Source organism: Pseudophryne corroboree, chromosome 2 (assembly GCF_028390025.1).
Source record: "Pseudophryne corroboree isolate aPseCor3 chromosome 2, aPseCor3.hap2, whole genome shotgun sequence".
Classification (NCBI taxonomy): domain Eukaryota; kingdom Metazoa; phylum Chordata; class Amphibia; order Anura; family Myobatrachidae; genus Pseudophryne; species Pseudophryne corroboree.
The window spans coordinates 561,699,811-561,723,812 of NC_086445.1; the positions used below are offsets into that span (position 1 = coordinate 561,699,811).

At 42.8% G+C, this 24,002-nt stretch overlaps 1 protein-coding gene across 1 annotated transcript in view; it reads left to right on the forward strand.

The window, feature by feature from the left end:
• Positions 1-2,922: 2,922 nt before the first annotated feature.
• LOC135050979 (condensin-2 complex subunit hcp-6-like) overlaps positions 2,923-24,002 on the forward strand; it is a 94,840-nt gene continuing 73,760 nt past the window's right edge. Inside the window, exons 1-2 of the mRNA XM_063957196.1 lie at positions 2,923-3,362; positions 5,102-5,151. Coding sequence (XP_063813266.1) covers positions 2,999-3,362; positions 5,102-5,151 — 414 coding nt within the window. The 5' untranslated portion in view covers positions 2,923-2,998. The remainder of the gene's footprint in view (positions 3,363-5,101; positions 5,152-24,002) is intronic.

A 24,002-nucleotide genomic window follows, 5' to 3' on the forward strand; every position in this document is an offset into this window, starting at 1 on the left:
CATTGCCTCTCCCAGTCATCCACTGCCTCTCACCATCACAAACTGTCTCTCCTCATCACCCTATGGCCATCAACTACTGCATCTCTCTATGATTATGTGCCACTCCTCATCACCCTCTATCCATCCCTCACTGCCTACCCCATCACCAACTGTTTCTACCTGTCATCTACTGCCTTTCCTGATCACCTTCTGCCTCTTGCCTTCCTCTTCTGCCTCACCCCATCACCCTCTGCCCATTGCCCTCTGCCTCTTTCCATCACCCACTGTCTCTCCCCATCACCTACCTCATCTCCATATCACCGTCTGCCTCTTTCCATCACCGTCTGCCTCTCCCCATCACCTACTGCCTCTCCATATCATTCTCTGCCTCTCCCTGTCACCCACTATCCATCACCCATTGCCTCTTTATGTCATCCACTGCCTCTCACTGTCACCAACTGCCTCTCCCCATCACCCTTTGGTTCTCCCCATCACCCACTGCCTCTCCCTGTCACTCTCACCCTCTGCCCATCACCCTTCTCCTATTCCTATCACCCACTCCCTGTCACCCACTATCCATCACCAATTGCCTCTTTTTGTCACCCACTGCCTCTCACTGTCACCCACTGCCTCTCCCATCACCCTCTGGTTCTCCCCATCATGCACTGCCTCTCCCTGTCACTCTCACCCTCTGCCCATCACCTTCTGGTTCTCCCCATCACCCACTGCCTCTCCCTGTCACTCACCCTCTGCCCATCACCATCTGACTCTTCCTTTCGGGTGTGTTATGGAAGGTATATAGTAACTACGTTGACAGTGTCTAGGTTGACCACTATTGGTCCACAGTAACTACGTCAACAGGGTCTTTGGGTTGACATGGTCTAGGTCGACAAGGAAAAAGATCAACATGAGTTTTTTATGTTTTTTTGGTGTCATTTTCGTCGTAGAGTGACTGGGAACCCCAATTAGTGCACCATGTCCCCTCGCATGGCTCGCTTCACTCGCCATGCTTTGGATTACCATTCCAATCGTAGTCCACGTGGATGGTTAAGTATGAAAAGGTTCAAAAAAAGAAAAAAATTGTGAAAAACTCATGTTGACCTTTTTTTGTCATCCACTGCCTCTCACTGTCACCCACTGACTCTCCTATCACACTCTTGTTCTTCCCATCACGCACTGCCTCTCCCTCTCACTAAACAATATTGTGAGGTGTGAGGTATTCAGAATAGACTAAAAATGAGTGGAAATGAATGTTATTGTGGTTAATAATACAGTAGGATCAAAATTAGCCCCAAATTCCATGATTTTAGCTGTTTTTATGTTTTTTTAAGAAATCATCCAGATCCAAAACCAAAACCCGAAAGGGTGGTTTTGGCAAAACCAATCCAGATCCAAGTACGAGCGGGGATCCAGATTCAAAACCAAAACACAAAACCCAAAAAGTGCCCGCCGCACATCTCTAGTACCAAGTACAGAGCATTGATACTCATGAATGATGCAGACAACATTGACATTATCAAGAAGCTAAACTCTCAGAAAGTGTGAGGAGAGTCCATTCACTTTATATGCATTATACTTTTGATTATTTGCATTAAATGCTTTTTAATAGGTTTTAATAACATACAGAGTGCATCATTTTAATGCTCGATGTATCGGAGCCCTGTGTCACCTAAGAATTATTGTAGGACCTGCACAGTGCAAATGTTGCTTCTGTTTTGAATAGAATGCCTAAGGCTTTGGTGTACATCAGGCATGTCCAAACTGCGGCTCTCCAGCTGTTGAGAAACTATGCATCCCAGCATGCCCTGACACAGCTTTAGTATTCTCTGACAGCAAAACTGTGTCAGAGCATGCTGGGATATGTTGTTTCACAACAGCTGGAGGACCGCAGTTTGGACATGCCTGGTGTACATTTTCTTAAGCTTCTAAAAGTGAAGAGGAGATGTTGCTCATAGCAACCAATCAGATCCTGTATATAATTTTCCATGATGAAATAGAGAAACTAAAGACACAATTGGATTGGTTGCTATGAGCAACATCACCTCTTTTCATTTTTAAAAGCATTCGTACATTTACCACTTTGAGTAATGCACAGATGTTAGTAAATCGGCTGATCAGTTGTTGTGTGTCTGCTGAACATGTGGTATAAATGTGCCTGCTTATAGATCATACTTGCCTACCTGACCCTCTCCATGAGGGAGAAAATGCTCTGTTCCTGGACTTTCCTGGTAATGTATGATTGCCATCACTTGTGGTGAGCTAGTTAATTGATAAGAAAGGTGTTTCACCACAGGTGATGGCAATCATACATTACCAGGAAAGTCCAGGAACAGAGCATTTTCTCCCTCATGGAGAGGGTCAGGTAGGCAAGTATGTTATAGATCAACATGCTAAACAAAATATGTTTAATATTGCAGACCAGGAGGATTTAAATGAGTTTTAAGGAATGGACAGAAATCCTTTCCCAGCTGTATGGGGAGAGTGCACAGCATATTAAACTGAAGGGAGTGATCCTAAGCTGAAGTGTTAGTAGGTTGGACTTTGAAGAAACTTTCACAGATGATACATACTGTATGAAGTGTGCATTTGCATTTAAATGTGCTAGAAAATGCATTCAAAGATCTTTAGATACAAGTTTAAAAAATTAGTTGGCGGATAAAATATGGTGTACAATGACAAAAGTTCATGTCATACACTTTATGGAATTGTTTTAAAAAGAGATTTTTTTTTATAACAATGTCCCATGTTATTAGTATTATATCTTAGAATCATAGTGATAATATAAAGACATCAATCTATTCAAATTAATTAGCAGCAGTGGCAGCTCACATGGTATGGAGACCTGCCAATCAAATACTACCACAATTAGAAACACTAATCAGACAATGTGAGTTAATACTAGTATGTGATAAATTAAGTGATCACTTCTAATTAAGTATAAATCATTGGTTCAAGCTAGATGAAGGTTTTGGTTCTGTAGCTGAATAGGTGTGTGGGAAAGATTTTGTTAGACAAGCAAATGGCACCTGCAAGAAAGAAGCCAAGAGTGCTTGTGGTTGCAAGTGAACTATCAGCTGTTGAGAGTCCTGAAAAGAAAGGATTAAAGGGTGACCCTCCTGTCAGTATACTGAAAGACACTGTGACTAATTTACCCAGTGTGAAGCCCCAACCAAAGACAGATGAAGTGGATCAGCTGATTCTCAGGAGAAAAACATATTTTATAAATGGAGCTGACAAACTGGATGAAAATGAGCCCAGTGTAATACATAATACCCAAGAAGAACTTTCCCTGAGTAATGATGAAAAGATTAGACGCCTCACTTATTTTGTCAGTTCATTTTGCCATGAAGACACTGCAAATCCTTTGACGAATGACAATCCAGGTTAAAAGATTATTATTATTATTATTATTATTATTATTATTATTATTATACAACAAGTTGTTAGTCCTATTGAAGGCAAATGTATTTATATAAACCCACTGTATTTACATGCTACATGGCAAATACTTCAATGTGTATTTCCACAATTTCTACTCTGAAAAACTGGATTGCATCTGAGGTAATAATGTACAGTATATGCCTGTTGTGTAATGGTTTATGTCTTTGCACTTGTTTTTTGTAATATTTGTAGGCTGTTAAATGTGTTTCTAAATACATGGACCTGGAACATGTATGTTCTGAAATATCTAAGTGTAAATATTTGAAAATAAATGAAAATGGTCATTACTCCTTAAAAGATCTGGTGCTGTAAATGATCTGATAGATCTGGTGCTGTAAATGATCTGATGAACATCTCCCCCTACCACCAAAAAAAAAAAAAAACTTAATAAAATAAATAAAAATAAAAGATAGATATATTGACAAACAATAACTTCCTATTTTTCCTTCAAGTTAGTACGTCCCATTTTATCATGTGCACAAAAAAAAGGTATCTTTTAAAATTCTGCATTGCAGCTCATCTTTGCTGCCATGCAGCTTTGTTGTATGGTGTGCCAGACTGTAACTATTTGAAGACGACGTTTGCTCCATTAGTTATTAAATCGATCTCCGGCTTCAAATAGTCGCAGACTGGCATGCCCTGATGCAACAAGCTGCATTGCAGTAAGATGAACATGGCTCATACTTGCATACCTGACCCTCTCCATGAGGGAGAAAATGCTCTGTTTCTGGACTTTCCTGGTAATGTATGATTGCCATCACCTGGGGTGAAACACCTTTCTTATCAATTAACTAGCTCACCACAGGTGATGGCAATCATACATTACCAGGAAAGTCCAGGAACAGAGCATTTTCTCCCTCATGGAGAGGGTCAGGTAGGCAAGTATGACGTGGCTTCATTTCATGAACATGGAGTGAGGTAAATGGCTCAGGAGACATTGGTTCGTACCAGAGCCAGATTTACATACCATATATTAGCCAAAGTGTACGTGTGGGCATTATACACCGGTGCGACAGTATGTGCTTCTGGAAATTTGGGCTCAGATTTTTTACTCTAGAGCTTAGGTTCCCGAACACAGTCCTCAAGGCACCCCAACGGTCCCGGTTTTAAGTTTATCCATCCTTGGCCACAGGTGACTTAATTAGCACCTCAGTCAGTTTCATTTAACCATCTGTGCTGAGCCATGGCTATACCTAAAACCTGGACCGTTGTGGTGCCTTGAGGACTATGGGGCAGATGTATTAAGCCTTGAGAAGGGATAGAGAAGTGATAAAGCAGTGATACGTGCAAGGTGATAACGCACCAGCCAATCATTGCAGGTTTGAAAAATGACAGTTAGGAGCTGACTGGCTGGTGCATTATCACCTTGCACTTATCACTGCTTTATCACTTCTATATCCCTTCTCCAGGCTTAATACATCTGCCCCTGTATTTGAGAACCTCTACACTAGAGTATTGACTATAAAAATGATTAGAATAATACAAAGAAAATATTTCTAATATTCTTTGTGTTTTTCATATACTTTATATAAAGAGTCAAAACTCTGGCTTTAACATTAGTATGACAAGAAAGAGACTGCGTCACCCCACTGCATGGCACTGCTACATCTGTATGCTTAACCAATTTGTACCGTGAATTACAGTATATAAAACATGACCAATCTCAAATTTTATTTTACAGAAATGGAAATTACACATTCAGAGTTGGAGATTAAAAGAATACAGATTCAGGTACTGTACTTTCAGAAGTGGTGAATGTTAGCTTTTAATGTTCAGAAAAACCATTGAACTTGATCTGTATTTTATTTACCTGATTTAGGAATTTTGCATGGTGTATCCTTTCAGTAGGCATATCTATTGCCTGTTGCTAAGAGTCAGCGCAAAAGATTAACAATGGGGCAAGCTGGAGCTACCGCTCCAGGCCTCCACATAACCATAGGCCCATCATCACAGCATAATGGTAACTAGCTTTCTGGTTGGGGTTCAGTATGGTATGCCGGCGGTCGGGCTCCCGGCGACCAGCATACCGGCACCAGGAGCCCGACCGCCGGCTTACCGACAGTGTGGTGAGTGCAAATGAGCCCCTTGCGGGCTCGCTGCACTCGCCACGCTACGGACACGGTGGCGCGCCACGCTATTTTATTCTCCCTACAGGGGGGTCGTGGACCCCCACGAGGGAGAATAAGTGTCGGGATTCTGGCGCCGGTATACTGTGCGCCGGGATCCCGTCAGTCGGCATACTGAAGACCACCCTTCTGGTTGGACATGCATAATGTACAGTATTAAAATATTTCTAGTTTTCTCACAAAATGATGCATTCTATTATGTGTTTAATGAACCAGTGATGCTGATAATATAAGTATTTTATTTACCTGATTTAGGAATTTTGAATGGTGTATCCTTTCAGTAGGCATATCTATTGCCTGTTGCTAAGAGTCAGCGCAAAAGATTAACAATGGGGCAAGCTGGAGCTACCGCTCCAGGCCTCCACATAACCATAGGCCCATCATCACAGCAGAATGGTAACTAGCTTTCTGGTTGGGGTTCAGTATGGTATGCCGGCGGTCGGGCTCCCGGCGACCAGCATACCGGCGCCGGGAGACTGACCGCCGGCTTACCGACAGTGTGGCGAGCGCAAATGAGCCCCTTGCGGGCTCGCCATGCTACGGCCACGCTATTTTATTCTCCCTCCAGGGGGGTCGTGGACCCCCACGAGGGAGAATAAGTGTCGGGATTCCGGCGCCGGTATACTGTGCGCCGGGATCCCGTCAGTCGGCATACTGAAGACCACCCTTCTGGTTGGACATACATTATGTATTAAAATATTTCTAGTTTTCTCACAAAATGATGCAATTCTATTATGTGTTTAATGAACCAGTGATGCTGATAATATAAGGATGCACACACCTACATTGTTTTGGACACAAACACAGCACCTGGTAGGGCTGGTCTGGCCCACAGAGGTACTGGGGAATACCCTGATGGGCTCCACTGCCTGAATCTTCTAGGGATAATTTCCAGACAATGCATTTGAATTATACATACGTTACCTTATGCTGCACAGGACTATAGTACTGCATATTCTCTACAGTGCATTTGCTGTTATTAATCTTGTACATCATCATTCCTGCAGAGAGTGTGTAGATATAGTTCTAATTAGAGATGAGCGGGTTCGGTTCCTCGAGAAACCCCTCTCCTCCCCCCCCTTCACCCATTTTACACGGTTCCGAGGCAGCCTCGGATCCTCTCGCCTTGCTGGGTTAACCACAATGCGCCCGAAACGTCATCATCCCGCTGTCGGATTCTCGTGAGATTCGTATTCTATATAAGGAGCCGCGCGTTGCCGCCATTTTCACTCGTGCATTGGAGATTGAACGGAGCGGACGTGGCAGCGTTCTCTCCCTGAAAAGCTCCGTAATCGGTGCTCAGTGTGCTGCAAATATCCTGTGCTCAGTGTGCTGCAAATATCCTGTGCTCAGTGTGCTGCAAATATCAGGCCACTGCTGTGGTCTACCGTACTACTATATATACTGGTGGTCACTTTGTCAGCAAACTGCAAAACTAAAATGCACCACAGGTATAGAATGTAGATGGATAGTATACTTAATGACCTCTGTGTCGTCATTAAGTATACTATCCATCTACATTCTATACCTGTGGTGCATTTTAGTTTTGCAGTTTGCTAACAGTGACCACCAGTATATATAGTAGTATGGTACGGAAGGCCACTGCTCTACCTACCTCTGTGTCATCAAGTATACTATCCATCCATACCTGTGGTGCATTTCAGTTGTGCGCAGTATATATAGTAGTAGGCCATTGCTATTGATACTTGCATATAATTCCACACATTAAAAAATGGAGAACAAAAATGTGGAGGTTAAAATAGGGAAAGATTAAGATCCACTTCCACCTCGTGCTGAAGCTGCTGCCACTAGTCATGGCCGAGACGATGAAATGCCATCAACGTCGTCGTCTGCCAAGGCCGATGCCCAATGTCATAGAAGAGAGCATGTAAAATCCAAAAAACAAAAGTTCAGTAAAATGACCCAAAAATCTAAATTGAAAGCATCTGATGAAAAGCGTAAACTTGCCAATATGCCATTTACGACACGGAGTGGCAAGGAACGGCTGAGGCCCTGGCCTATGTTCATAGCTAGTGGTTCAGATTCACATGAGGATGGAAGCACTCATCCTCTCGCTAGAAAAATTAAAAGACTTAAGCTGGCAAAAGCACAGCAAAGAACTGTGCGTTCTTCTAAATCACAAATCCCCAAGGAGAGTCCAATTGTGTCGGTTGCGATGCCTGACCTTCCCAACACTGGACGGGAAGAGCTTGCGCCTTCCACCATTTGCACGCCCCCTGCAAGTGCTGGAAGGAGCACCCGCAGTCCAGTTCCTGATAGTCAAATTGAAGATGTCACTGTTGAACTACACCAGGATGAGGATATGGGTGTTGCTGGCGCTGGGGAGGAAATTGACAAGGAGGATTCTGATGGTGAGGTGGTTTGTTTAAGTCAGGCACCCGGGGAGACACCTGTTGTCCGTGGGACGAATATGGCCATTGACATGCCTGGTCAAAATACAAAAAAAATCAGCTCTTCGGTGTGGAATTATTTTAACACAAATGCGGACAACAGGTGTCAAGCCGTGTGTTGCCTTTGTCAAGCTGTAATAAGAAGGGGTAAGGATGTTAACCACCTCGGCACAGCCTCCCTTATACGTCACCTGCAGCGCATTCATCATAAGTTAGTGACAAGTTCAAAAACTTTGGGTGACAGCGGAAGCAGTCCACTGACCACTAAATCCCTTCTCTTGTAACCAAGCTCATGCAAACCACACCACCAACTCCCTCAGTGTCAATTTCCTCCTTACCCAGGAAAGCCAATAGTCCTGCAGGCCATGTCACTGGCAAGTCTGACGAGTCCTCTCCTGCCTGAGATTCCTCCGATGCATCCTTGAGTGTAACGCCTACTGCTGCTGGCGCTGCTGTTGTAGCTGCTGGGAGTCGATCGTCATCCCAGAGGGGAAGTCAGAAGACCACTTGTACTATTTCCAGTAAGCAATTGACTGTCCAACAGTCCTTTGCGAGGAAGATGAAATATCACAGCAGTCATCCTGCTGCAAAGCAGATAACTCAGGCCTTGGCAGCCTGGGTGGTGAGAAACGTGGTTCCGGTATCCACCGTTAATTCAGAGGCAACTAGAGACTTGATTGAGGTACTGTGTCCCCGGTACCAAATACCATCTAGGTTCCATTTCTCTAAGCAGGCGATACCGAAAATGTACACAGACCTCAGAAAAAGAGTCACCAGTGTCCTAAAAAATGCAGTTGTACCCAATGTCCACTTAACCACGGACATGTGGACAAGTGGAGCAGGGCAGACTAAGGACTATGACTGTGACAGCCCACTGGGTAGATGTATTGCCTCCCGCAGCAAGAACAGCAGCGGCGGCACCAGTAGCAGCATCTCGCAAACGCCAACTCGTTCCTAGGCAGGCTACACTTTGTATCACCGCTTTCCAGAAGAGGCACACAGCTGACAACCTCTTATGGAAACTGAGGAAGATCATTGCAGAATGGCTTACCCCAATTGGACTCTCCTGGGGGTTTGTGACATCGGACAACGCCAGCAATATTGTGCGTGCATTACATCTGGGCAAATTCCAGCACGTCCCATGTTTTGCACATACATTGAATTTGGTGGTGCAGAATTATTTAAAAAAACGACAGGGGCGTGCAAGAGTTGCTGTCGGTGGCCCGAAGAATTGCGGGCCACTTTCGGCATTCAGCCACCGCGTACAGAAGACTGGAGCACCACCAAACAGTCCTGAACCTGCCCTGCCATCATCTGAAGCAAGAGGTGGTAACGAGGTGGAATTCAACACTCTATATGCTTCAGAGGATGGAGGAGCAGCAAAAGGCCATTCAAGCCTATACATCTGGCCACGATATAGGCAAAGGAGGGGGATTGCACCTGACTCAAGCGCAGTGGAGAATGATTTCAAGGTTCTGCAACCCTTTGAACTTGCCACACGTGAAGTCAGTTCAGACACTGCCAGCCTGAGTCAGGTCATTCCCCTCATCAGGCTTTTGCAGAAGAAGCTGGAGACATTGAAGGAGGAGCTAAAACAGAGCGATTCCGCTAGGCATGTGGGACTTGTTGATGGAGCCCTTAATTCGCTTAACCAGGATTCACGGGTGGTCAATCTGTTGAAATCGGAGCACTACATTTTGGCCACCGTGCTCAATCCTAGATTTAAAACCTACGTTGTATCTCTTTCTGGCAGACACAAGTCTGCAGAGGTTCAAAGACCTGCTGGTGAGAAAATTGTCAAGTCAAGCGAAACGTGACCCGCCAACCTCTCCTCCTTCACATTCTCCCGCAACTGGGGGTGCGAGGAAAAGGCTAAGAATTCCGAACCCACCCGCTGGCGGTGATGCAGGGCAGTCTAGAGCGAGTGCTGACATCTGGTCCGGACTGAAGGACCTGCCAACGATTACTGACATGTCGTCTACTGTCACTTCATATGATTCTCTCACCATTGAAAGAATGGTGGAGGATTATATGAGTGACCGCATCCAAGTAGGCACGTTAGACAGTCCGTACGTATACTGGCAGGAAAAGAGGCAATTTGGAGGCCCTTGCACAAACTGGCTTTATTCTACCTAAATTGCCCTCCCTCCAGTGTGTACTCCGAAAGAGTGTTTAGTGCAGCCGCTCACCTTGTCAGCAATCGGCGTACGAGGTTACTTTCAGAAAATGTGGAGAAGATGAGGTTCATCAAAATGAATTATAATCAATTCCTCCGTGGAGACATTCACCAGCAATTGCCTACAGAAAGTACACAGGGACCTGAGATGGTGGATTCCAGTGGGGACGAATTAATAATCTGTGAGGAGGGGGATGTACACGGTGAAAGGGGTGAGGAATCGGATGATGAGGAGGAGGTGGACATCTTGCCTCTGTAGAGCCAGTTTGTGCAAGGAGAAATTGATTGCTTCTTTTTTGGTGGGGGCCCAAACCAACCAGTTATTTCAGTCACAGTTGACCCTGTTGCTGAAATGATGGGTTTGTTAAAGTGTGCATGTCCTGTTTATACAACATGTGGGTGGGAGGGCCCAAGGACAATTCCATCTTGCACCTCTTTTTTTTTTTTCTTTCATTTTTCTTTGCATCATGTGCCGTTTGGGGACTGTTTTTTTGAAGTGCCATCCTGTCTGACACTGCAGTGCCACTCCTAGATGGGCCAGGTGTTTGTGTCGGCCACTTGGGTCGCTTAGCTTAGTCATCCAGTGACCTCTGTGCAAATTTTAGGACTAAAAATAATATTGTGAGGTGTTCAGAATAGACTGAAAATGAGTGGAAATTATGGTTATTGAGGTTAATACTATGGGATCAAAATGACCCCCAAATTCTATGATTTTAGCTGTTCTTGAGGGGTTTTTGTAAAAAAATACCCGAATCCAAAACACACCCGAATCCGACAAAAAATTTTCAGGAAGGTTTTGCCAAAACGCGTCCGAATCCAAAACACGGCCGCGGAACCGAATCCAAAACCAAAACACAAAACCCGAAAAATGTCCGGTGCACATCACTAATTTCCAGTCTATTCTGAACACCTCACAATACTATTTTTAGTCGTAAAATTTGCAGAGGTTGCTTGATGACTAAGCAATGAGACCCAAGAGGGCGGCACAAACACCTGACCCATCTAGGAGTGGCACTGCAGTGTCAGACAGGATGGCACTTAAAAAAAAAAATAAAAAAATTGTCCACAAACAGCACGTGATGCAAAGAAAAGAGAAAGAGGTGCACTGTGGTCGCTGGACGGCTAAGCTAAGCGACACAAACACCTCAATATCACGGGAATTATCACAGGAATTATTCATTCTAATCAATGGTATTATTGGTCCAAATCACTGGAAGAAAATGACAATCACTGGAATTATTCGTAAACATTTGTAGAAAGTTGCTGCTTTCTAATTACAGAAATTCTCAGATATTCCTGCGAATCCACAATCCCTTCCCAGAGGAAAAAGAAATTGAGAAACCGTTGTTTGAGAACATTTGTTCTCTCTCCCTTACAAAGGAACAAACCACTTTCCAAGAAGACTGACATTTTGGGGATTATGGAGACATAATGTTTTTGAATTTAAATCCTAAAGCAGGTGGTGTATTAGAGCAAAAGAGTGCAAGAGACCAGCCATGCAGTTTCTCAAATATTATGACAGTGTTACTGTATTTCATAAGCACTCATTCCTAACTCTGCTAATTATTGTTTGATATACTGTATCTGGCTTCCATGAGGTAGTTGTCCATTATTTCAGCTTCCATTGACCTTTTTAAAAGCGGTAGAAGTTATTGATTCTTTTTTTTTCTATTTTTATTTTCCCTTATTTTTAATTTTCTCCTGCATAGCCCAGTAAAATGTTGCAATGTTAAGTATTGACTTGTGCCTTCTGGGGGTCCACTTCTTCACCAAACCCAAACCCAAATCTCATCCTAACCCTCTTATCCACGTTTTCTATGTACCCCATCTGTGTCACCCATGTCAGTCTACCCCTCCCCTTTAGATTGCCCTCTTCCCTCATGTGCTTATCCTTTGTCTTACTTTAATAATCTTCAACTGTACCACATCCAGCAGTCATCTGCCACCTGATACTTATTCCAGTGTCATCTGCTGATGTAACTATGTTTATTTACCCTGTACTTGTCCTATACTGTCATCAACTGTAAATTGCTGTTTTCCTGTTTGATTATTTATGTACTCTGTAATTGGGCGCTGCGGAACCCTTGTGTCGACATAAATAAAGGAGGATAATAATATAGGGTGTATAATCACCAGGTGTATCTCACACATCACACAGTACAGTATATAGGGTGATTAATCCCCAGGTGTATCTCGTACATCGCGCAGTACAGATTACAGGATGTATAATAATCACCAGGTGTATAACACACATCGCACAGTACAGTATATAGGGTGTATAATCCCCAGGTGTATCTCACACATCGCTCAGTACATTATATAGGGTGTTTAATCCCCAGGTGTATCTCGCACATCGTACAGTATACAGGGTGTATAATCACCAGGTGTATCACAAACATTGCACAGTATAGTATACAGGGTGTATAATCCCCAGGTGTATCTCGCACATTGCGCAGTACAGATTACAGGATGTATAAAATCATCAGGTGTATAACACATGTCGCACAGTACAGTATACATACTGGTCACAACAATGCAGCAGATATTGAGCGCTGATCAGGATCCTAGAAGTGACACATAGCTGCAAGATATAGCAATGGCCTACTGTACTGTACTATATGCATACTGCTGGTCACCAAAATGCTGCACTGTCCTACTATATACTGCTCACAATAATGCAGCACAGAGATGGTATACTTGACACAGAGCTGCAAGATACAGCAATGGCCTACTGTACTGTACTACTATAATTATATACTGGTGGTCCCCAGTCCCTACAATGCAGCACACTGAGCACAGATATGAAGCATTTTCAAGCAGAGAATGTAGATATTTGCAGCACACTGAGCACAGATTACGGAGTTTTTCAGGGAGAGAACGCAGCCACGTCCTCTCCGTTCAATCTCCAATGCACAAGTGAAAATGGCGGCGACGCGCAGCTCTTTATATAGAATACGAATCTCGCGAGAATCCGACAGCAGGATGATGATGTTCGGGTTAATCGAGCAAGGCGGGAAGATCCCGTGTAAAATAGGTGAACATTGGGGGGGGGGGGGGGTTCGGATCTCGGAGAACCGAACCTGCTCATCTCTACTCACAATACTATTTTAGGCCAAAAGGTTGCACCAAGGTCGCTGGATAACTAAGCTAAGCGACCCAAGTGGGCAGCACAAACACGTGGCCCATCTAGGAGTGGCACTGCAGTGTCAGACAGGATGGCACTTCAAAAAACTAGGCCCTAAAGAGCACATGATGCATAGAAGAGGTGCAAGATGGAATTGTCCTTGGGCCCTTCCACCCACCCTTATGTTGTATAAACAGGACATGCACACTTTAACAAACCAATCCTCTCAGTGACAGGGTCTGCCACATGACTGTGGCGGAAATTATTGGTTTGTTTGGGCCCCCACTAAAACAGAAGCAATTTATTCTCTCCTTGCACAAACTGGCTCTAGAGTGGCAAGATGTAGTAGTCTTCCTCAGATTCTCCCCATCTTCATTGTATACATCCTCATCCTCGGAGAAATAATATTCAAACAAAACGACATAATTTCGGTGTCAGTGGACCGCTTACGCTATTGCCCAAAGTTTCTGAACTTGATAATGACTTATGACTAATGCGCTGCAGGTGATGTGTAAGGGAGGATGTTCCAAGGTGGTTAATGTCCTTATTCCTACTTATTATGGATTAACAAAGGCAACAGATGACTTGACACCTGTTGTCTGGATTTGTGGAGAAATAATTCCACACTGAAGAGGTGTTTTTTTTTTTTTTTTTTTTTGTATTTTGCCCAGGCATGACAATGGACTTTTTCATCCTATGGCCAACAACTGTCTCCACTGGTGCCCCTTAGTCAAACAAACCACATCACCATCAGTCCTCCTCTTCAACTTCCTGCTCAGTGCCAGCTACACCCATATCCTCCTCATCCTGGTGTACTCCTACAGTGACATCCTCAGTCTCCATATCAGCAACTGGACTGGCGGTGCTCCTCCCAGCACTTGCAGGGAGTGTGCAAATGGTGGTAGGAGCCTCCTCTTCCCATACAGTGTTAAGGTCAGGCCTAGACATCGCAACTGCAGACAGTGCTAGCACCCCTATATTTTCACAACACCCCTGTAATTTTACAGCCTACCAGACAGGGCCAGTGTACATTGATTTTCACTGCACCCCTGAATTTTTATAGCATACAGGGCCAGTGTAATGTTTTAACAGCAGCAGCACCCCTATGTTTTACAGCATACAGCAGTGTTTTAATGTTTAACTGCACCTCTAACTTTTTTACAACATACAGGGCTAGCAGCACCCCTATATTTTACAGTATAGAGGAGGACAGTGCCCCTGCACCCTGTACAACACAGTGACAGCCAGAACAGCAACACCCATGTACAACAACACCCATGTACAACTACAGCACATGAAACACAAGTGACAGCCAGGACAGCACCCCTACCACAGCACCGGTACATCAGTGACTGCAGCAGCACCCCTACAGAGCACACACTTATACCCCTTTCACAACGCAGCTATAACCTAGTAAATGCTGATTTTTAAGCCTTCCAAAATGGTTCTAGCTGCGGTGTGAAAGGGCCACCTTGAATTTACCGTTTTCAAAATACCGGTATTTTGAAACTGTTAAAAAGCAGGGTCCTACACGGTTCAGACCCGTTTCATTGTGCAGTGTGAAAGGCTCAGAAACGGTATTTCCAAGCCACAGAAGGTGATAGGCTGTCTCCATGCATGATGTCACCAGGCAGAAGCAGGAAATAAACTGGAGTAAACACATGAGAGTGAAGGGAGAGTTATATTATCCAGAATACAGATTAAAATGGCAAATTGGAGTGATGAGGAGGTTAGGGAGCTAGACAAATCACTGGGACAGTGAAGGATGCAGTAATCTACAAAAACATGGTAAAGATGCTTGAAGCTACTGGGTTCCATCGTCCTACTAGCCAAATTTATTAATAATGAATTAATAATTAATAATGTGAGGGCCAGAAAAGTCCATTTACAATGACAACCACTGTTTTCTATGGGTGAAACGGGTTCAGTGTGAAAGGTACCAAAACGGTAATGAAATGGCGATATACTGGTTACAACATGCGATGTGAAGGGGGTTTAACTGCTCAGACCCGTTTTAAAAGCAGGGTTTGCGATGTGAAAGCAGCATAGCCCCACCCGACGCAACCACCCACAGAGAGAGACAGAGGTCTGTCTCTCTCACACTCCAAGTCCGGAGTGAAAATGGCGGCAACACGCGGCTGTTTATATGGGATCCAAATCCCGTGAGAATCTGGCAGCAGGATGATGACGTTTTGCTTCGTTCTGGTTTCAGAGTCTGGCAGGAAGTCCCGAGTCAGACTCTGATCCGGGCTCGGAGCATGAATTTCGGGAGAGGTTCGGTTCTCGGTGAACCGAACCCGCTCATCTCTACTGAATAGTAAAGTAATTTGGTGCTTTAAAGTTTAACTGTCATGGATGTGGTTTTTAGCCTGCTGCTGATTGGTAATTTTACCTTTTAGGATTCATTGAATTTAGGGTGCCTGTATCTCGGGTTAAAGAGAATATAGTAAGTGTAGCAGTCAAATAAGTAACAAAAAAAAAAAGCCATAGCTAATATTGTGCATGTCTATGCCGGCGATGATGTCATATTTCAGATGGACTCCATCAAGACAGTCCCATTTGCTGGTAGGCAGTAGATGTTGGCTCTCCCCAGGAAACAAGTGAAAAAATCTAGGAAAACTTAATCCAGTTTTTATCTTTGGGGACTGAAGGGAGTAAATCGGGGAAGGTGAGTGGTGAAGTTTCACATTACAAATCTGCTGGAGAGGAGTTCAGCCTGACAGAAGATTCAAGAAATTCAATCCCCAGTAACTTTAAGTCTACAAACTTGTTTAGACAATTAGACAGTGGAGTCTTTCATAAAGACATAAAAGGTTGCACAGTACTTTTTTTTTTTTTTTTTTTTTTGCCAAGCAGAAAAAGTACCCTCTATCTCTGTAATTCACAGGTTTTTGTTTAGCTGACACAGCCAAGCCTTTCCCAATAGACCATATCACCGAAGGTTATCCTGATAGGCATGCCTATCACAGCGTCTGGGGCATGAGTGTGAGACATGCGCGTGCCCCCCCCATTCACTGCAATGGGAGCATCTCTGTGCACTCCCATAGCAGGGCTAGGTGCCGAATCACCTAGTCACATTTGCGATGGAGCCACATCGGATGAGCGCGGTTCCATCTGTAAACTATGGTTGTACAAGGGATTAGAAGAGCCTCTTTACTGCGCTACAGACCAGGTTATTTTAATTTGTCGGATAGTCTTTTGGACCACTTGGCTTTCATGCAGGATAAGAAGTATATGCATTTTGCGTTTTTTTTTTTTTTTTCTTTTCCCATCGCAAAATGCATTTTTTGACATCATGCATTGTGGAAGTCTTGTTGAGGCATATCGAATACAGTAATCATGTGTTCATGCAAAATGTATCTGAAGGTTTCTACCAAACTGGCAGAGATGTTTATTTGAAGCCGAGATGAGCAGGTTCGGTTTCTAGGAAACCAAACCCACCCGGTCTTGACCATTCCATGTGATTTGGGTCTGCATTTTTATCCAATCTAAGAGGCAAGACATCTGATTGGCGTCGGATCCGTGTTTTGGTTTACATATTCTCCTGTATGACCCTGTGCCATTTCTATCTGTGTAGACTATTTGGAGAGGGTGTCTAATGACTGGGTTGCAGAAGGCACTGTAAGGGCACTTTGCTGTGTTCAGGGCCAGGCATTGGCACTGTGTTAAACAATTTCACACAATGGTTGAGTTGATATAGATCATAATGTGTTGTGACTGCTTCCAGTCATGCTGATATTAGCACTACAACATCTACTAAAGACAGTGCTCAAGAAAGGGCACCTGAAATCAAAACCATGTTTTACAATAAAAAAAAAAAATTGCCATTACTATAGGAAAAGTTTATTGACTAAAAATACTAAATTGCCAATATGCCATACAGGAGGCAGTCAGTCGACTGCCCTGATGGGATCCCAGTGGTCAATATACCAATGCCGGAATCCTGACACAAGCTGCAATACCAGCAGTCTGATTACTGACCGCCGGCTGGTTTCCCCCACTTGGGAATAGAACACTGTGTAGTGACCTAAAGCTAGAAGCGTGGCGATCCCAGTGAACCCATGAGGAGACACGCTGCGCTTGCTGCCGGGATCCTGGCGTCTGTCTCCTGACCTCTGGGATCCTGACTTCTGGGATTTCCTACTGATCCCATGCCATACATCACATGCAATGGCAATGACATGCTCAGGCCTTGGTCTTTATTTGCAAGTGGTGATTCTAAAACTACTGTCGGTAAGGCATCTTCTGTAACCTCACATGATGATGCAACACCTTATTCAGTCTAGGGGAAGTGTAAAATTTAAAACTTGCAAATCTGTGCATAAAAACCCCCCACTAAAGCTGGATACACACTAAGATTATCTGTTCAATCTTTCTGGTCGGAAAGAAAATCTAGTAAATTATGAGAGCAAAATGACAATTGACAAACACTGGAAAACAGGCAAAAATTATCTTTCAGACAAATTCGTTAAATCCGTTTGGGTTTTACCAATTTATCCAAATAACCATTTTTTTTTCTTCTTCTGGGTTTTGGGAGCAAATGTTTGTCATTTACTCCCAGACATTACAAGATTTTCACTCCAACCAGCCAGATTGGACAGATTAACTTAGTGTGTATCCAGTTTAAGACTGAAGAACAAACTGTGTTTTCAAAAACATCACAAATCCCTGAGGAGATTCAAAGGGCATCCATGAGGGTAATCTGTGAATTTGACATTGCTGATAATGTACTTGTAAAGTAGCCTCCTTCTATCATTTCTACACCCTCTGCAAATGTTGGGATGAGCAGTACAAGTGAAGATGGTGATGGTATAATAGAAATTGAGGATGCTAATGTGGCAGTGCAACAGGATGAGGGGTATATTTGTCTAATATCTGACACAAATTAGGATTTTTAGGTTTGTGTAAGATAGCCACTGGTGGCAGCAGTTCTTGCTTGTAATAAGACCATTGTCATGCCTGGGGATAAGACCAAAAAAGCCACCTCTAGGGTGTAAAATTATTTTTACCCAAATCCTGACAACATTTCTGAAGGCATCTGTTCCATTTGTAAGGTACAGTAACCATCTAGGCACCTCCTCCTCCCTGTTATGTCATTTGCAGCGAGTTCATGAAATTTTATTTTACAAAATTATAATCTGTAAAATAATAACAAGCAATCTTGTTTCTGCCATCAGCAGTTTGGACAAACATATGCCATCTCCACTGCCAACACACTTGTCAACCTCCTTATTAGTTGTAGTCCTTCAAAAAAAGTTTTGTTGCTGCTCAAACAAAAAAGTACTTCACCCACAAAAGTCCCTGTTGCTGAAGTGCTTGGTGTATTAAACTGTGCATGTCCTTTTTAAAATACAACATAATAGTGGATTTGCCCGTGGACCAGTACATCTTGCACTGCTTTTCTTTTAATTATGGGCTGTTTGGGTACTTGTTGATGGTCTGTTAATTTTTTTTTTTTTTAATCGGTTTGGTTATTGCTCTAAAATATTTACTAATTTGCAACACCTGTTTAACCAGAAATAATGTGGTGCTTCACATGTTAATTTTAATCAATTAATCATTCAAGAAGTCTTGTATTCTTTTATGGCCTTTTATTTCTCAGTTGCTGCAAAATGTCTGTATAGTCCATGTCTCAATTTTTTTTGTTTAAATCTATTCAATCAACCTACTGTATCATTCTTTTACCTGCCTTCCATTACATACTCCACCTTCATTTCTCTGCATTTCCCTCAGCTCCCTGAGCTATTTCTTGATTAACGAAAACATTGATTACTTTCTGTGGGATTGTATAGTTAGTAAACTACCATCCTCCTGTCTGCCACAGCTGTATCATAATGCACCATATTCTTTTATACCACCATGTATTTGTGCTCTGTCACCAGCCAACTTGCTGCAGCCTTTGGACAATATTGGTGAACACAATTGTGAGCTGTGAAGTAGTCAAAATTGACTGGAAATTAAGGTTATTGAGGTTAATTTACTATAGGAACAAATACAGGCTGAAAATATGACGTGTTTTGGTTGCTAAAAACAGCTAAAATGTGGGTGGGGTTGCAGGACCAAAACAAGAATTATTCCAGACCCAAAATCAAAAACCAAGGGGGTCAGCACATAGGTCTAATTTTGAGGGCAGATCCATTGTGGCTGTTTGACATGTGGTGAGGGGTTTTCTTATTTTAATTTGAGTAATACAGCTGCATAGATTTTTGTATAGCTTCTGGTGTTTCAGGTTTGCTTACAGCTGACCCTGCATTGGTTCTGTAGAAGAATGCAAGTTTATTTTGATATGCCCTTCAAATTTGCTATTAATGTACATTAATACTAGGCAAAAAGCCAGGAAATACTCTACTTGCCTCCCAGTTGTAATATGATTAACCACTTAACTGACAATTTTTTTTCCATAAATGTACTTATTTTATAATTTTTTTTGAGGGAATTAGATGAACATGGTTTTTAAATGTATCTAAAGTGACTTTATAAAAAAAAAAAAACTTTTTTCAAACATTGGAACATCACGACTATTACAGCTTTTCATTTTAAAAGCCAGGATAGCTGCCAGGTACACGGGGGAAGGTGGTGGTGGTGGTGAATATACACTTCCCAGAGGCTGCTATTGTCTGCAGCCGCTGGATGGGGGTCCTGCAGTGCTGACTGCTTAGCAGTGATTGGCAGCATGGCATACACTGGGGGAGGGTGCGGGGAGGCAGAGGGACCTTCCAGTCCCTCTGAGAGCAGCAGCAGAGGGAAGTTTACCTTCCCTGCAGCTGCAAACACTGTCTATCTGACTGGTCTCATCCTGTGCGATAGAGCACTTGCTTGTGTAGTCACATCTGATGCGACAATGCCAGGCAAGTGGCTAAGAAATTTTATTTCTGGTCACCTTGAAGAGTGTAAAAGTATAGATTTTATTCTTTATATGATGGGCTGGAAGAGAATTATGATGCTTAATTCTGTTCAGGTTATGGTTCCATCACTAATTTTTCCTAAAAAAATAAATAAAATTTGGCATGTGGTAAATGCACACCCAGATTCCGGATGGCAATTTACTGTAGCCTAGGAAACTTTTACATTGAACATTGGATAGATAGTGGTTGGTGTTTAGCCTGGCATCAGTCATGGTAACTAAGAGAATTCAGGGAAAATTCATTATGCCCAGAACCCCCCATTTAAACTAGAGATTAGTGGGTCCAGTTCTCCAGGTTTTCCAACCTGACTCTGACAAGGCAAAACAGTATCCTCCTGCTGTCGGATTCTCATGGGCTTTGGATTATATAAAGGTCCCTGTTGATCATGCAATCTTCATTTTGGCTGTGGAGCCTATATTAAATGGTCAGCAGAGAGAAATTAAAGCACCTCTAACCAATTTTAATGGTAAAAATAGTAATCCCTTTTGGGTTAAATTAAAATGTGGCGATGGTCCCACTTTCATGCCGCTGTCCAACTTTTCATGGCGCGGTTATGCTCACTGACTTAAGACGTTTGTGTGTATGTTTAACCCGAGGACGCTCTGGCCATCCAGAGCATTGGGAGGCAAAACTTTGCTAAAGCACTGCCACACTGCAACATTCGGCCGTTACCAGATACAGCGACCATTCCTGGGGGGCCCTCAGGTGCTAATTGATATACAAAACTTCAGACCGAACATTGTTTCTGAGCTAAATAGCAACATTGGCTTCATTTACAGCTAACATTGCTCCAAACATCCCATTACAGCCTGGAGCCATTAACAGTTTATGCAAGGATATCCGCAAAACCCCTGACCTCTATTAACCCTTTCTATATCTGCTATATGTATTGTCAATTAGCAGCTGCTTTTTTATTTTTTTTATTCCAGTTTTAGATTTGAACAAAAATAGGTTATGCATACAGAAATGAGTATATACTGTGATTAGCATAATACTCAAATCCTCCGGAAAAAGTAGAGCCAACTGAGACAAAAAAGTAAATAAAATGAAACATCGGAGTCTAGTAAAAGGGGAGTGTTGGCAGAGTCAATAAATCTAGACTGCTTGTAATAGCTCCAAGGAGGCCAGCGACGCAATGTACAGGAGGCTGAAGAATAATATACCGCCCCAGTAGTTTCAAACTCATAATGGGAATGTAACGCACCCTCAATAGCTGGTACAGTCGGAATTGTTGATGTGCACCAATGACTTGCAAGTAATAATTTGGGCGATATGAGGATATGACCTGGTATGTAACGATTGGGAGGTGAAAGGTCACCACAATAAACTATAGGTGGAGCATAGCTAATTTTGAATGTGGGGCTATGTAGAATCCTAAAATTCTAGAAATTAGGGGAAATGCAGACTTTCGGTGTTTGAAGTGCAGGACAAGCCCAGAATATACAGTATGTAGTAATGTACCCACACTGCCACATTTACGCCAACACACATTAGAGGTGGAAGTGACATTGCGTGGTGACGTACAGGTGTGAAATATAAACTGTGTAGGAGTTCATAAAACAATTCTGAGACCTACATTTTGACACATGAAAACAGGATTGAAAAACAACTGTCCATTCCTCCTCTGAAATCGTACACCTAAGATCTGCCTCCCAATTAGACTGGAAAGAGTTTTTCTGTGCAATTGAAGAGGAGCCAATAAGATTGTACCACCGGAATATACCCCCTCTGCATTCCTTTTTTAATACTACAGTAGTTCTTGGATGAATTTAGGAATAGGTGCTATTCTATGAGGGGGGCTGTGTGGTCTCCATTAGCCAATGCCTTAATTGTAGAAATTTATAGAATTCCTTATGAGGTAAGGATGACTGTGATTGAATTTGAGCAAGTGAAAGTAGAGAACCAGTCAGTGACCTCGTTAAGTGACACAATCCCTTGGGATATCCACGTATTAAGTCGCAGGTCTAGAATGAGGTAAGCAAAACCACTCAGTGGAAGATTAAGGGAGGGAAGAGAAATGCTATCTAGTTTGGATACCAGTTCCAACCAAGCTTTCCGGGTAGAGTGTACCAGACACGATTTGGTATTCACTGATTTACCCTCATTTGCTGGCAGCCACAATGTAAGTTAAAGGGAATGGGGACAGTAAGCCCCATTCTAACTGTACCAAATACTTGGATACGTCTTGTGTATACCAAGCTCCCATCTAAGAATATATGCAGGAGAGTTGGTAAGCATGCAGGTCAGGATACGCTAGACCTCTGACAAATTAAGGGAGATACATCGTCTGTTGAGCCAAGCTCTGTTTCCTGCCTTGCCAAACATACTTGGTGAAAACAGAATTGAAATCAGACAATAAATATTTAGGTAGAAGGATATGAATAGTCCTGAACAAATACATGACACATGGTGCATCATCCAGTCAGCAGTAAACTGTGACATCTTGCGGAGAAGAGGGTAGTTAGCTGATACTAGGTTTGTCCCTTTTCGGGGTTATCTGTACCTCAAGAAGTGTAAGGCTTCTGTCCTGCCAGGCATATGAGTAAAGAGTTTTCAAAGAAAGTGCATCTGTTTTGGTATTTTTCAGTTTATAGTATGGCACCTTGTAATATTCTTCCAAAATGGTGTGCAGACTTTGTAAAGATTGATCTGGGTTGGTTAAAGAGAAGAACGTAGTCTATGAAAAGGCAGACTTTATAAGACTTTCAAGAGTTTCGGACCTCTTATAGACTCAGTGGATCGTATTTTCTCTGCTAAAAGGTTCAATAGCAATGGTAAAAACTAGAAGGGATAGAGGGCAGCCTTGGCGGGTATTATTGGAAATCTGAAATGTCAGGGAAAGCATTCCATTCACAAACACCCGAGCTGTCTGGTTAGAATATAGTGCTAAAATAGAGGTCAGCGCCCTACCACTAAAACCAAATCTACGGAGTACTGCCTGAAGGTAGCCCCAATGTAGTCTTATCAAATGCCTTCTCCGCATCCAATGAAAGCAGTCGGAGGAACGTCTGAAACGGATAAGGCATCTAGAACATTTAGGATTCATCTGGTATTATCTGGCTACTTCCTGCCGGGCATGAATTCCACTTGGTCTTGGTGTATGAGCAATGTAAGTAAGGGATTAATTCTGTTGGCAATAAGCATTGGCATTTTTTTTTTACGTCCGTATTTAGTAGGGCTATTGCACGATAATTTGCCATAAGAGTGCGATTTTTTTTTTTGAGAAAGCAACTATTTGGGCCTCCAACATCTCTGTTGGGGAAAGTCCCACATGAGGATGCACAATTATAGACTGAGGCTAAAGTAGGGATCAGAGATTCTTTGTAACATTTGTAAAATGTATTAGCGTACACATCCGAGCCTGGAGCTTTGTCCAGTGGGAGGGAGTCTATCACCAAATTGGTGCTCAAGGAATTAGAAAGCTTCAATAACTTGGGTTGCGGGTTGAGAAATCCCCTTTTAAGCTATAAAGGACAGAGTAGTAATCTACGAAAGCGGCAGATGGGTCAGTTACCTGAACATTATTAAGGGTGAAAATCACTTTCACATGCTCCTTTGCTAGTGTCCCTCTTAGTTTTCTAGCCAACATCCTGTCTACCCTGTCCCCTTGAACATTAAATTAAAACAGAAATTTTAACTAATTCTTATGTACTACCCATAAAGACAATTTTATTAAATAAATCCTGTGTATTAAGTAATGCTTGGTAGACTTATATTAGATGGAGAGATCTGAAGCTGGCATTCTAGCGCTTTAAGATGCTCTTCAATGTCTGTTGGCGAGATTCTTTACGAATATTTGCGGCTGCTTGAATTGCTGCCCCTCTAACTACTGCTTTGCGA